The sequence below is a fragment of the Manis pentadactyla genome, chromosome 1, assembly GCF_030020395.1.
Source record: "Manis pentadactyla isolate mManPen7 chromosome 1, mManPen7.hap1, whole genome shotgun sequence".
Classification (NCBI taxonomy): Eukaryota; Metazoa; Chordata; class Mammalia; order Pholidota; family Manidae; genus Manis; species Manis pentadactyla.
In genome coordinates this window covers 167496524-167511185 of record NC_080019.1, presented here as the reverse complement: position 1 = coordinate 167511185, position 14662 = coordinate 167496524, and the positions used below count along the sequence as shown (strand labels likewise).

At 37.3% G+C, this 14662-nt stretch overlaps 1 protein-coding gene across 2 annotated transcripts in view; it reads right to left on the bottom strand.

Annotated features, from left to right (window-relative positions):
• Positions 1 to 14662, bottom strand: part of NECTIN3 (nectin cell adhesion molecule 3) — a 155197-nt gene that overhangs the window by 77744 nt on the left and 62791 nt on the right. For both annotated transcript variants that reach the window (XM_036933108.2, XM_036933107.2), the window contains exons 4-5: positions 8750 to 8867; positions 5139 to 5290 (exon numbers count right to left, since the gene is read on the bottom strand). In XM_036933108.2, the coding sequence (XP_036789003.1) occupies positions 5139 to 5290; positions 8750 to 8867 (270 nt within the window). The remainder of the gene's footprint in view (positions 1 to 5138; positions 5291 to 8749; positions 8868 to 14662) is intronic.

Sequence of the window (14662 nt, the reverse complement as noted above, 5' to 3'; positions counted from 1 at the left end):
TATCAATTAAGTGGTATTTGTAGGTCATGTTACACAAAATTCTAGAGTTTGAAGAAAGGATGAGTTAAAAAATCTTGAATTTCTTCATTGATAAAAATAAATGACCTAAATGGTAATCTCCTATATAATTAATTTTTAAATGAGTGGTACTGATAGAGCTTTTAAAAAAATGATTGTTAGAAAATTACTAATCTACATGAGGTAAGTTATTCTAAAATTACAAGCTAAAGAAAAATACTTACTGAAACAGGTTTCATCATGGAATGCCGTATGTATAGAATGTGGTAAAAATTTAGCAAGTACAGTATAAAATTTAACATATACAGTATAATTAATTTCCTATGAGTTTAAATCAATCTAACAGGCAATCCTGTCAAGTACCTTGAAGTGAATATTAGTTTTCGTATTATATGTAAGTAAATAAAGGAAGAGTTTAATTTGTGAGAACATATTCATTAGTGAGAACATATTCATTAGCGGAACAAAATCTTAAAAAAAAAACAATTATGGAATTTTTGGATCACTTCTAGTACCAATGTAGTAAAGCATTATATAATCCAACTTCACAGACCAGGTTATTAAAGAAACAGACTAAAGAGTAATCATTTGTAAAAGAATTCATGTATTTTCTGAAGGGGGAGGACTAATGGAAAACTCAATTTTTTAGTAACAAATGTCACCTTTACAATAATTTCCAAAGAAGAAAATATTATAATAAAGTGGTATCAGCATGTTTAAACAAAAGTACAAATTATCTACACAATTATTTATAAATCACACATCTTTGTGCACATAGATTTAAGTTTTTGATAGCTCTTAATGCCGTTTTTTTCAGAACAGTGCATTCACCTTAGCTCTCACAAAATATAAGATATACAACTCAACATTTTTACCAACTATCCTAAAAAAAAAAATCACTGCATTTTACATTTCCACTTACAATGTTCTTTTATGTGATCACAGATGTAGACTAACTCAGACATAACAAAATAACAAGCTTTCAGGAAAGCTACCTTAAAAAATAAAAAAAGAGTAACCAAAAATAAGCCCTATTTAAAAATGTTGTAATATTTAATTTTATCAGTGGTTCTAGAAATTTTTTAACCCACCTTTCTCAACCAGTGTTAAAAACTGGATAATAATCTAAGTCCATGAAAGAGGGACTAACTCTTAACTAACTCTCAACTGTTAATATATTCTTTCTTATTTTGTATCTTAAACAATAGACACGGATACGACAATGCCTGTAAGCCATTTATTCATGTTTTCTAATTCTTGCCCTGCTGCAACACAGTTACAATAACAGTCACAATTTGTGTAAGAAGGCAGGACTACTTTGAAATCACTAATAGCTACTTACTTATCATGATTTCAAATCCTTCCCAAAATCATTCCTTACTTGACATTTCTTTTTACAATCTTTGCTGAATGTGTTATGAGTATATAACAAATATAATGGACTAGCAGACTCTGGGCTCTCCACATTCAAATGAAGAACTTCTCAAGTTTCTTTTCAAATCAATTGAGTTCTGCCAAATAGGAACTACAAGATCTCTATAGCTATAAGTATATTTTAGCCTAATAATTACTACATTAAAAAAGAAATGAATTAACTCATTTCTTTTTTTTAGATTTTATATGAATTGTTCAAATGAACAAAATCTATGAATTGTGAAGTTTAAAAATTGTTATGTGAAATGTGGGTTCTTAAGTCTGATATATTATCTGGTTCCTAAAATCAGCATGATTTGAAATTCAATATTTGCACAGGAATATACTTTGAATTTTAGGCACAGGAGATCTCATGTGATATACAGGAGTTTGCTTTTCTGTTCTCAAAGAGAGTAAGTGATCATTTAAGGGAAAAACACAAACTAAAAGCAACTAGAAAAATAATTTCTAGCAGTCAGTTAGTACTGGACAAAGAGCCACTGTACCCCTGTGAATAACTGAAGTTGAATAATGCAATCTTGAACCAAGCCCCTCTTGTCTAAAATCTTATGCTTACTAATATGGGAAAATGAGTAATGAAATTACAATTTCCCTCAAACAGGGAAAATGCTAACTCTGTTCTGTTCTGAGTAGAACACTTTTAGTCTCTAGTCATCACATACATTGCTTTCATAAATATTTTAAAAAATCATTTCTGAAATTGTAAAATATCAATCTAAATACTGAGGTAGAACTTTTTTCTTAGAGGAAAAGGGTACATATAACTTATAATGAAAAAGATTAACTAATCATTTACTCTGTGTGAATTATGGCCTTGCATTCTGATAAAAGTCTACTAGGCTTCTAATCATTTTGGAAATGCAGTATTATATCTAGGGTATTTGGTACACTCCAAAGAGCTCTTACAGTTGTTAACTAAATTCAGCATATGTACTATATGAAAGACTGAATAGAAAGCCAAAGTCTACATCTTGATGATTACTTAAAACTATCTCATATAATGTTATCTTTTTCTGAATTACTTAGTGGTAACTGTGAATCTTCAGATTTATTTCACCTCTTATAAGACTTAATAGAGGCTAACCAAAAAAAGCATAGTTTATCACCAGTGCTACATTAGTTTCCTTGTTAAAGAAAATAAAATTACATAAAAGCAGATTCTGGATCTTTAGTTCTTTTCTGATTGTTTTCCTGTCAAATAATTTTTTTCATTCATGTACCAAAAGCTTATTGAACACCTATTACATGCCAAATATTATTGCAGATGGTGGGAATACAGTTGATTAAAGCAGACAGAAATCTTGCCATCTTGGGATTTATGTGCTAGTGGGGGTAAAAACAGACAAGCATATAAACTATGTAGTCCATTACATGACAATAAACACTGTAAAGAAAAGTAAGAGGAAGAGAACAGCAAGTAGTTAAGGAGTGAGAAGACAGGGTTAAATTTTAAACACAGTTATGAAAGTGGTATCTGAGCAAAGACCTAACATAAGTGAAGGAAAGAGCAATGAGGATATTTCAAGAACATTCCAAAGCAGCAGAGACAGCAAGTGTGAAGACTGAGGTAGGAATGTGTCTGTTGTGTTCAAAGAACAGCAAGGAGAGGTCAGTGTACCTGAAGCCAAGTGAGCAAGGGGTATAATAAGAGATGAGGCCAGAGAGAAAATCTAGGTCCAGAACATGTACAGTCTTGTAAGTCGTTGTAAAGATTTGGTTTTCATTGTGGGTAAAATGGGAAGCCCATGGAAGGTCTGACATGGAGAGGAGTGACATGATCTGCATGCCCTTTAAAAGGATCATTCTGGCTGTTCATGTGATGACAGATTGAAAATACCAAGATTAAATGGCTGTTCTATTGATGGCTGGGACCAGAATACTAGCAGAAGTGAGGACTTGGTAAGATTCTGTATATAATGTAATGGTAGAGCAGACATCAATTTGTTGATTGACTGCATGGGATATGAGAGAATAACAGAATCAAGTATCAAGGAGTATATCTTGAGCAAACATAAGGATGGAGTTATACCAATAACTGAAAGAAGGCTTTTGGAAGAAGAGGTTTGGTGGCAAGAGACAGTTTTGAACATTAAGTTTCAATGATTACTATACCTCTACATAGGATTAATGGTTATTAATAGGCAGTTAGACACACAAGTCAGGAGTACTGGGAAGTGGACCCAGAATGCCAAAATATGTAAGTCTCGGATATCACCACTGAAATTAGCATAAATAAGAATGTCCAAACTGAGCCCTGATATTTAAATGATTACATAATTATAACACATTGAACCTAGATTTACAAATAACACCCTATACCAAATTTTGTAAAACAGAAAAAAAAAGTAAGCAGTTGTTAGGTAACAATATTTTAAATATGCATTTCCTGTGGCTTTAAGATCCCTTTTTTTTCTTTTAATTAAAAAAAACCCTAAGGGAAGAAAGGGAGACTAAAATACTAATATTTAATCTCATTCAGATTTCCTCCAAAGCACAGCTGTTGTCAGAAAAGGATAGTTATGGATGTACATAGATCCAAGTTTCTTGTGAGATTCACACAAAAACATACTTGAGTCCCTATCACGTGTCAGGCACTAAGTGTTGAATATTCAGTGGTAAATAAAACAAACACAAATTGCTTAAATATAAGGATAGATAAGTAAATAAATGAACGTACAACTATAAATTGTGGTAAGTGCCATGAGAAAATAATATGGGAGACTGTTCTTTGAGTGATCACATAAGGACTGAGAACCTAACATTAAAGCAAGCTTAAAGATTTCTGTAAAATCTGTTATGTATTTCATTTTAGATTCCAAAAAAGATAAAAATCTTAACTACCTATTGCATAATTACCATACAAACCTGCTTTTCTAAAAGTTTGCTTCCTGTTTCCTTTAAGTTTCCATTTGTTAGACATGAAGATGGCTACATTCTGGTGGTTGGTAAGGAGATGCTCCAAATATTTTTTATAATTTTTCTAAGTAAGCATTCCACTGATAACTTATTATTTATAACCACATCCAGAAAAGAATTTATTTTTAGTCCTAACTACATTGTGTCAATATGCAAATTTGTACTCAGTCAAATTAACAAAAACATTCATAGTGAAACAAGTGGGATGTGAAAAGTCTAAGTTATTAATGATTAAGGACTGACAATAAGAAACATCTTACATTTTTATTTCATTAGAACATTTTCAGTAGCATTCCTACTTCACCTCTCAGTAATCCAATATGGTATAGTCCCATATTGAGTGACAATGTTATTTAATAAGTCAGGTCATTAAAGGTGATATCCCATTTTATCAGACACTTGTTACCAAAAGATAAACAAACAAACAAAAAAAACAATATTCTTGGTGTAAAGACTAAAGAACCTAGAAAGGCACACTCTACCTCTAAAAGGACCATGTATTACTTTTTAACTAAAAAATTAACTATATGCATAGGTCTTAAAATGTATCTAAAAATTTGTTGCAAGACATTTTGACCTTTAAGTAAAGGAATGCCATTTTACATTTATATTCCAGGTGGGATTACTTTATTATATGTCTTTTAGATTAACTGGAAAACCTCACACTGAGGAATCTGTATCATCACAAGAATAGAACACAGTGTCATTGCTATGATTGTCATTATAGGAATAGTTTAAACAGCTCATTTTGCCAGTACACCCTAACTTACCTGAAATGTAGATGACCTTTTGATCACTTCTTTGACCAAGGGAGTTAGTCACTTTACAGACATAAACACCAGAATAATTGAAAGTCAGTGGATGGACAAAATGAAGAGTATTGTCTGAAGCCAATAAACCATCAGGCCACTGTCCGTCCAACCTAGATTTTAAAAAACATTAAATCATTTTAATTATCTTCAGATTGTATTCATTGACAGCTATTTAAATAATAGATTATACTTTTGAGATGTTAGTGAAAAAATCAGCATCCTTCAGTTAAAATTCACTATGAAATGAAGGCATATAATATCTATTTTCATTTTAATAAATATGAACGAATAAACTCCATTAAAAAATCCATTCTTTTAAAATATCAATTCATGTTAAGTGTAGTTAGGCCAACATATTAGAATGGGAGGCAAAGTGGGGGAACTATGTGATTTAAAAAAATTACATTCAGAAAACAGGAAAATTACCAAAATATATTATTTGAAGAAATATCCACAGTAGCAAAGGAATTAAATTCTCAATGAATTACAGATCTACTGATGATATATTTATAATTTTCTTAATGAAAAGTCACTTAAATATATGACAATGTTTCCCTTCTGTTAACATATTTAAAGAGCATCACTTAGTACTGAGCAATCTATGCTGTGCCCTACAGTTTCTAAAGCACCAAGGAGGGTCTTATAAAATAATTTCATTTGTAAAGGTGGGTATCTATGACAATAAGTACCAAAGCACCATTCATTATCAGCAATGACTCTCCTTAAACAGTATCTATACTAATTTGGCTAAGAGGTCCCAACTAGTATATACATTACGATAAACCATAACAAGTAAAATCCCACCATAAGAGCTCTAAAGCCATCCATTGCAATGGAACTAAGTATACCATTATTCCAACCTTAGGGTACCAAAAAAACCTACCTTGTCTTTATGTTGAAACTATTTTTAAAGCCCCTAAGTTATTTTTTAAGAGAATAAAAAGTCAAGTGAACCCAGGTACTCAACTAGTTTGAGCTAAGCAGATTTTCAAGAAAGTTCATTCATTCGGCTGTCCATTATTTAACTACGAGGAACTTATTATTTACCATACTCTGCTCTGCTAGTTTTGCTGAAATGCACAGGTAAATAAGATTTGGATCTTACTTTTAATTAAGTACATAGTAGGAAAATAACTCATTATAAAGGCAATAAGAACAAAGAATCATAAAAAGGTAGAAAGAAGCATATCAACACTGGAGAATAGGTGGAATGATTTCATTCTGTAATCCCAAGGGTAGTAGGAGTAAGAACAATCAGTAAAATGGTTTACAGTTGAAAGTACTTTAATTTAGCATTGAAGGATAAAGGTAATATTCTTACATGGTTTAAAAAACAAACAGCCAATCTTCTTCTCAAAAGGAATTTGGAATGAACATTTTTACAAGCATCAGTTTTCAAAAAGTAAATTTTTTTAGGAGGCTAAGAATGAATATAAAGTAAATGTATTTTATCAATTATCTATCTCTTCACTTTACACCCAAAATTCTAATCCCTTTAATTCTGAGAAATATAAATATGGTGCATAATCCTTTAAAGTTGTTTATTCACATAAATGAGTCAGATATACCTAAATACCACATTAAATTAACAATAAATGACACACTAATAAGAACCTTCTAGCTCTTGTACCTATGTTACATGATTTACATTTGTTGTCTCTACCCTCACAACAACTCTTAGGGAGGAACTACTATCAATGAGACATAGCATTAGAAAGATTAAATGACTACTCAGAAAAGACATCTCCAAGTACAGTCACTAGGATCGCACAATTATATGACTTTCAGAAATACCCTATCACATATCTTAACCAATGACTGCTTCCCACTTTAAAGAAAATGTAAGTGACAAAGGCCTTCTCTACTTTTAAAACTGCATCTCTGCTTAAACAAGATTGGCCAAATAGCACCATTTCCTCACTCCCATGAAATTCCACCTAAAACTAGAATAAAGGAATTAAAAAGCTATTAAAAAATCCATGAGGAGAAAGAAAACAGAAGGCAGAATTCATCAGACAAGAAGTTTCAACAAACTTTTAGAAGACAGAAAACAGACAGAGAAAACCACATATGCAGTGTTTCTCACTCAGGAATGATTTTGTCTCCAGTAGACACCTGGCATGTCTGGAGACATTTCTGGTTGTCACAGTGGTGGGGGATTCTACTGGCTCTGGAGAAGAGAGGCCAGGAATCCTGCCGAACATCCTATAAACTCACAATACTGCCTTCACAAGTCCAGCCCAAAATGTCAACAGTACTAAGGCTGAAAACCCTCTGCTTTGGTCTGAGGAAGTGCTTGCAGGAGGCATATGGATAAGAAAACTGTCAGTTTGGGCCAAAGGATCCAAGGAAGATTTGGAGTTTGACTCTGTACAGCAGAAGGCCAGCGTGAGGCAAGAGGCTAGAAACAAGATTAGTTGATAGTTGAAAAAAACAAAATAATAAGCTCCTCTTAACTGTACAGACACTAGACATTTATGTTTTAGGGGGAAAAAATTAAGGTTAAAATTACTTTCCCATAAGTGACACCTGAAGTTTCCCCAGGGAAATAACCAGCTCTCTAACTGATCACTCTAAGTGGAAACTACTACTGAGTAATCACAACTATAAATTGAGTTTCTACTTAATATTTTATTATGGTGCATCACTGTGAAATAACTGAATAGAGAAAATTAAGGAGTATTTTCAAAATGAAAGACCAAACTTCGAAGAAAAAAAAAAGATAATATGTAGGAAACAGGAAAAAACTCTCTGCAGAGGAAATAACTCCAGTATTCCTAGAAGAAGCAAGAAGACACTACATTCATAATAAGAATGCTATGAAAATGAACAGAGAGTTACAAAGTTATCTCAATAACTGAAAATATTTCCCCCATTTTTTAAAATCAATAAATCAATGGGGGGGGGGAAATCAAGGAAATCTAGGAAAAACAGAAGCTATTTGAAAAATAAAAAAAGAGTATTGAGCAAACAGAAAAAAAAGGAGGGGAAATAACCAAAAACAAAAGAAAGTTATCCACAATCAACAGATACAAGTCTCTAGATTTGAAGGGAGGCCCCAAATACTGAGAAATAGAAAACTGCAGTGTAAGAGTTTAAACTTTGATAGATAAGGAGAATTCAGGATATTCAGAGAGTATACTATACAAGTTAAAAGAAACAACTAGGAGCCTCAGGGAAACCAAATAGCTTTAGACAAAAGAAAACAATTTCAGAATACTGCTTAGCTCTTAGTAAGTAGTTTTTATGTAACTGTCATAGGGAGGTAAACAATAATTACACAATTTAAATAAACATAGCTTAATTTCATTGAGACTGAAGAGTAGGAATATGTAAATGGTATTGTTTGTGTGTGAAGGGGTAAATAAAAATTAGATTTTCATCTATCATAATAAGTCAATAGATAGTATTCAAAATCAGTAAATCGAGAAGTAGCAGTTTAAGACCTATCCCAATGAATTACTATAATCAGCAATTACTATAATCATGTATTACAATAATTAAAAACAACTTCAAGAGTACTTTTCACTTTTAAATAATTTCTCTTTAGAAGTATTTGACATTATTACCTGTTCCACACAGATTTGAACGGTGGCGGATTTGCATCAGCATTACACTTGAGATTAACACCTTTCCTTCCCACAAACCAATTTCCATCATAGCCTGTTACTGAAACCTCAGGAGCATCTATAAAATAAATGCACGACAGGAAAATTACCTTGTAATGATGTGTAATGACAAAGCATTAACATACTAGACTAAATTTTAGAAAAACAGAAATCATTTTTTTCTTTTCTCAATATAACCAATCAATGTGGAAGACTACTCACATATCAGCTGATTAAAAAAAGTGAATGGACAGTAAGTACCCAAACAATAGGCAATTATAGGCATGTGCCGTTCTACTTATTACAGACACTGAATGTAAGAATATTCACAAACTTATAATCACCAAAAGCAAAATATGAGAGTTCTCTTATGAGGTATGTAGATATACATGAACAAAGAAAATACATTATAGAACTTAATTCAATTAGACATGGAATTTAAGTACCAAGTCATCATATAAAACTGTCTTTAAAGAAATGTTTAATCTGAAACGCAATATTCTCTGAGATATCAAGGCAATTATAGATATTAGATACCCTATATCACAATTAATTAATATTCTATGTGCATGTAGAGATGTGGTAAAAACTTTCTAAGACTACAATTTTAACTGAATTAAATTAAGGCCTCAACTATTCTGAAATATGAACTTTTAACAATTCATGCATTCAAAGGTTTTTTTAGCACGTCAATAAAATTGGTAAAATTATCCATATCTACCAGCAATACAAATTTAAGCCTTCAAACTATAAAATCCAATACTAATCATTCATTCAACCACTATAGTCCTTTTACTCCTAATAAGTGACAGGCACTGTACCAGGTAGACTCTAAATTTAATGAATAAAATTACATTCATAAAATTCACATTCTAATAGTTAATAGGAAAGACAACATTTTAAGAATATTTAACTAAGAACTGTTAATAAGGCCAAGAAGAAAAAGAATAGAATGCTAAGAAAGAAGATAAGAGGAAAGGCATAAATTACATAGAGGATGGAGTTGAGTAAGGTCATGAAATGCTTCCCTAAGGAAGTGTTACTTACGTATGAACTCTCCATCTTTCTGTGACCTACAGAGTAAACTAGATAAATAGCACAAGGCCAGCTGGAAAGTTACAGAGAAACCAGGTCAGTCTTTAACTCTGCCATGGAAGGAAGCCTGACCTGTTGTTAAGCAAGTTTTACAAAAAATTGGTAAAAAATTAAACTTCTACTAAGGCACAATTACCTTAGTAATATTAAAATAGAAATATCTGCCTCTTATAAATACCAAGAACAAACAAGCATTTTTTAACTTAAAATTGGTACTAAAAAATATTGCTAAAAGAAAAATACAAATATTAAAAATATCTGTGAGTTTAATTCATTTTCAAAGGAGAAGGGGATAGGTATTAAGCTATTCCCAAAGAACACCTACAAATTTTAAGATGCTAACTGGATGTAAGATTTTATCTCCTTAAACACTGTTCACGTATTTTATAGGTCCCTATTAAAAAAAAGAAGAAAGTCATGAATTCCCTAAAAACATTTTAGGAGCAAGCCAATAAACCTAAGACATAATTATAAACCCTTACATTAGAAGGAATTTCTTTTATATATTTAGGATTTCATTCAAGCAAACAAAAAAATAATAATATACATAATACAAGTTGAAGAAAACCATTAGACACAAGTACTCAGATACTCTGCTTTTCTTTACTGATATAAATACTAATATTATCTATAATTAAGACCTTGAATCTTACAAAAAGAGTCTGTGAAAGCAAGGTAGGTAAAAAGAAAAATTTCAATTTGATTCTTCAGACATATGATAAAAGATATTTGCACTCAAGAATACAATTGTAAAAACATTCACATAAGATATCTTCTCAAATTTATTCTGTAACTTGTAAAAGATCCTTAGAATTAGCTTTAAAACCATTCTACAAGTGTAATGAGTGAAAGGAAAGGAGCGACACACAGCAGCAATTCACCGGAGAATTCCGATTAGGGAAAGGTGCTGGGTTATATAGGAAGGGGCATGAGCTGATTGAGGTGTCACTTCTACCGGGCTGGTGGCTATTGGCTAGGTGCAGGGATTAGGGGGGCGAGGGGTGATTGGGCTTCAGGTGGTGCCGGCGGGAACCGAGGACCCAGAAGAGAAGCAGGAAGTTCGCCATCTTATGGGTGGGGGCCCTTCATTCCCCCCTTTCTCCTCTATGGGGTTGTGGACGTTGCTTTCTCTATGCTTCCTGCTGAATGGGGGCAGAGAAGGGAGTGAGGGCTTGAGGACAGGGAGGAAAGGGTTGATAGGACTCCCCACAGTAAGGACGAGTAGATGTGGACTTCTTCAGGTTGGAAATCAATGAAGGTTCCCTGTAACGATAGGTCGAGGACTTGTTGATTCTAATGGTGCCAAGAGGATATGGGTGCTGGAAGCCAGGCGTCTGCGGCCATTGTTTCCAGGAACAGTTTCCAGCAGACAGAGGGGTCCATCTCAGCGTGTGGTGAGGAGGTTACGTGAGGGTGAGGGATCTTCTGTGGCTAAAAGCTGGTAGTTCCTGAGTAAAAGCTGGTTGAAAGTTTGATTAGAGATTTTACCGACTTGGGATTTGATAAACTTTACAGGCGAGGAGAATGATTATTATAGGGCCTGCAATGGGCCAAAGCCAGGTAAGGAAGGAGTTTGTTAGTATTGAAGAGAATGGGTTGGAGGAGTAATACTGTGGGTACTGGGAGTTACCCATGTAGTGAATGGCCCAAGACCAGTAGGGACATGCCCCGTAGGTGTCTGGCCATCGCCTGCAACAGGCTTGTTTTTGGTCATAGAGGAAGCAGAAAGCAGAGGTAGGGAGAATAAAGGTAGCTGCTAGTGAACACTTCAGTGGAGGGAGATAAGTGGAGGTATAAAGGCTCGGAGCAGCCTTTCAGAGGGCAGTCTGATGTGGCAATAAGGGCAGTAATTTGTTTGATGCTCTGTGTAAGTCTGTCTGACCTTGAATCGCCATACAAAGGAGGCTGGGGTGGTGGGGAAGACAATAGGAATGAGGAAAAATGCGAGAGAGAGCGAGGGAGCAGTAAAGGAGGAAAAAGTCATGATTCAGGTATGGATGGTAAAGGGGGTGAATGGGATTTTGGAGGAAAGAGGACAGTAAGGTCAGGAGTCTGGAGGGAGAGTCTGTAAACTTTTGTAGGTTAAGAGATCCTTTAGGTGATGTGGGGACAGAATGGTAAGGGGCGCCCCGAATGTCAGTTTATGAGCTTCCTTCTGCAAGAGCTGTCCAGCGGCTAATGCCCATAGGCACAGGGCCCATCCCCGAACTGTGGGGTCTAATTGCTTGGAAAGATAAGCTACTGGGGCAAAGGATGGGCCATAATGTTGGCCTAGGACTCCTAGAGCTTGACTGGACCTCTCATGAATGTATAATGAGAAGGGCTTCGACAAATCAGGAAGATGGAGAGCTGGGGCTTCCACAAGGACTCGACGGAGCTTAATGAAGGAGTGTTGGGGTGAGGAGGATAATGGTTCTTCAGGGGGGCCCTTGCTGAGGTCATATAGGGGTCTGGCCAACAGGCAGAAGTTAGGGATCCACGCTCTAAAATACGCTGAAGTGGTTAGGGGGTATTGGGCCTGACAGATATACTGAGAGGGGTCACGTAATTTGATAGAGGCAGGAGGACATAGAGCCATGGAGGGGCTTGTAATGTCCCAAACTTTGGGATTTACAGGGTGTATGAGGGCGGAACTGGAGCTTTCATTGGGTAGAGGGGGGTCGTCGGCTATGAGGGCCATCAGAAAGGGAGTACTGGGGGCTGTGGGAGTGGATATAGTTATGGAAACATGGAGGAGAGAAAGGATGTCCCGTCCTAGTAAAGGGATGGGACACTGGGGCATAACCAGGAAGGAGTGGGAGAAAGGTATGGGATTGTCTTGGATTGTGCATAAAAGGGGGGGGTTTAATGGGAAAATCTGTTTACCTCGTACCCCAACTATAGGAGTAATGGCAGGCGTGGTAGGGCCCCGGTATTCTCGCAAGACTGAGAAGGTGGCTCCTGTATCTAGGAGGAAGGAGATGGGGCGACCGTCTACTGTTAAAGTAACCCTGGGCTCCTGTTTGGTGATGGAAATGGTCAGGCGAGAAGCTCCCGGGCCCTGTCAGTCTTCTTCTGCCAGCCCCACTATAGCGGGCTTAGGATGGGGGTTGTTCGTCCAGCCTCCCCTTCGGGTGGCTGGGCAATCAGACCCCCAGTGGCCCTTTTTGTGGCATCTGGGGCATGGGGTGGTAGGAGATCTGGGGGAGGGGCACGCCCTTGACCAATGTCCCTCTTTACCGCACTTGAAACAAGCTCCTGGGGGGGGCTTGTTTGTAAAGGGGCGCCCAGGTTGTGGTTTTATCAGCTGGGCCAACATTTGGAAATTGGCCTCATCAGCCTTTTGTTTACGGCGTTCTTTCTCCTCCTCCCGGTTATGGAAGACTTTAAAGGCCACTGTTAGGATCTCAGTCTGTGGGGTAGCGGGGCCCTGTTCTAACTTTTTGAGTTTAGCTTTAATGTCGGGGTAGCTTTGAGCTAGGAAGTATGTCATAAGGACATGTCTCCCGTCAGGCGTTTCTGGGTCCAGGCTGGTACACTGTAATAGGGCTTGAGTGAGTCTGTCTAAGAACTCGGAGGGAGTTTCCTCCCTCCTTTGAATTATGTCTTGAAGCTTTTGAAAATTGACTACTTTACGAGCTGCCTTTTTCAGACCTGCTATTAAGCAGCACGCGAAGATATCTCGAGAGTGGAGACCCACGGCAGTGGGGGACTGAAGGCCTCTGGCTCAGTCTGTGGGGGAGAAACAGGTGATGGGGGCAAAGATGGAGGAGGCTCCTGGGACTTAGTTAGAGGGGGGCTGAAAGGCTCAGCCTTGATCTGCAGGGGGGTGAGGTGGGGGAGGAGATGGTGGTGGAGGAAGTGGGAGGGGCTGTTGTAGGAGAGGAGGGGGAAGGGAGTGGGAGGGAGGCTTCTGTGGGGGAGACGGCTTGCAGGCTAGGAGAACTTGGGGGGAGGCCGGGGGGAGGAGGAGGAGGTGGAAAGCTTCGATATAGGGAATCTCCTTCCATTTTTTCAGGCGCTGGTAGTAGTTAAAAAGATTGTGAGTGATGTTAGGATCAAGAGTTCCCCCTGCGGGTAATTGGTTGTTATTGTCCAGGGGGTATGTCGGCCAATCTTGGGAGCAGTATTTGCGGAGAAGTTTTGGTTTTATATCAGGTGTCAGGGAGAGGGTGGCTAGATGCCTGAGCAGGCATTCAAGAGGTGAACTTTCAGGGAGGGATGAGGAGGCTCCCATGGCTAAACGACAGAGAAGGAGACAAACAGGGGAAGATGAAAGGGGATCCTTGGACTGGGAGCAGACCGCAAGGAGACAAAAGGGCGTCCCCGATGATCCCTGGTGGTCTGCAGAAACTCGTATACGAGTCGGTTTCTTAGGAAGTGTGGGTCGTCACCCAGACTTCTCTAAGAAGGCAGAGTGCCGGAGTCCGAGGTACCTAGTACTAGGAATTTTCGGCGGAAGGAACAGAAGGAGGAGGGGGGGGAAGGGAGCGTTCTCATCCGCAAAGGAGTCACCTCGTTTATGGCTGTTGGAGGAGGGGCCTGAGGGTCCGCCGCAGCCGTGAAGGCCTGAGGCGGGGAGAGTTCCCTCCTCGTCCCCGAGCGTCAGGGCCTTGCCGGACGATCACGGTCAATGGCGCTGCGATAGCTCGGGGAAGAGCGGCCCGCTCCGGGGGAAAACTTACCCAAAGGCCAGAGAGGAGTGGTGAGTGTGAGGAGCCAGCGCCGGAAAAAGAGGACGAGGGCAAGCTGCTGCTGGTGTCGGGGGGAAGGGGGAAGACGGGGCCCAGTCAGGGTGTC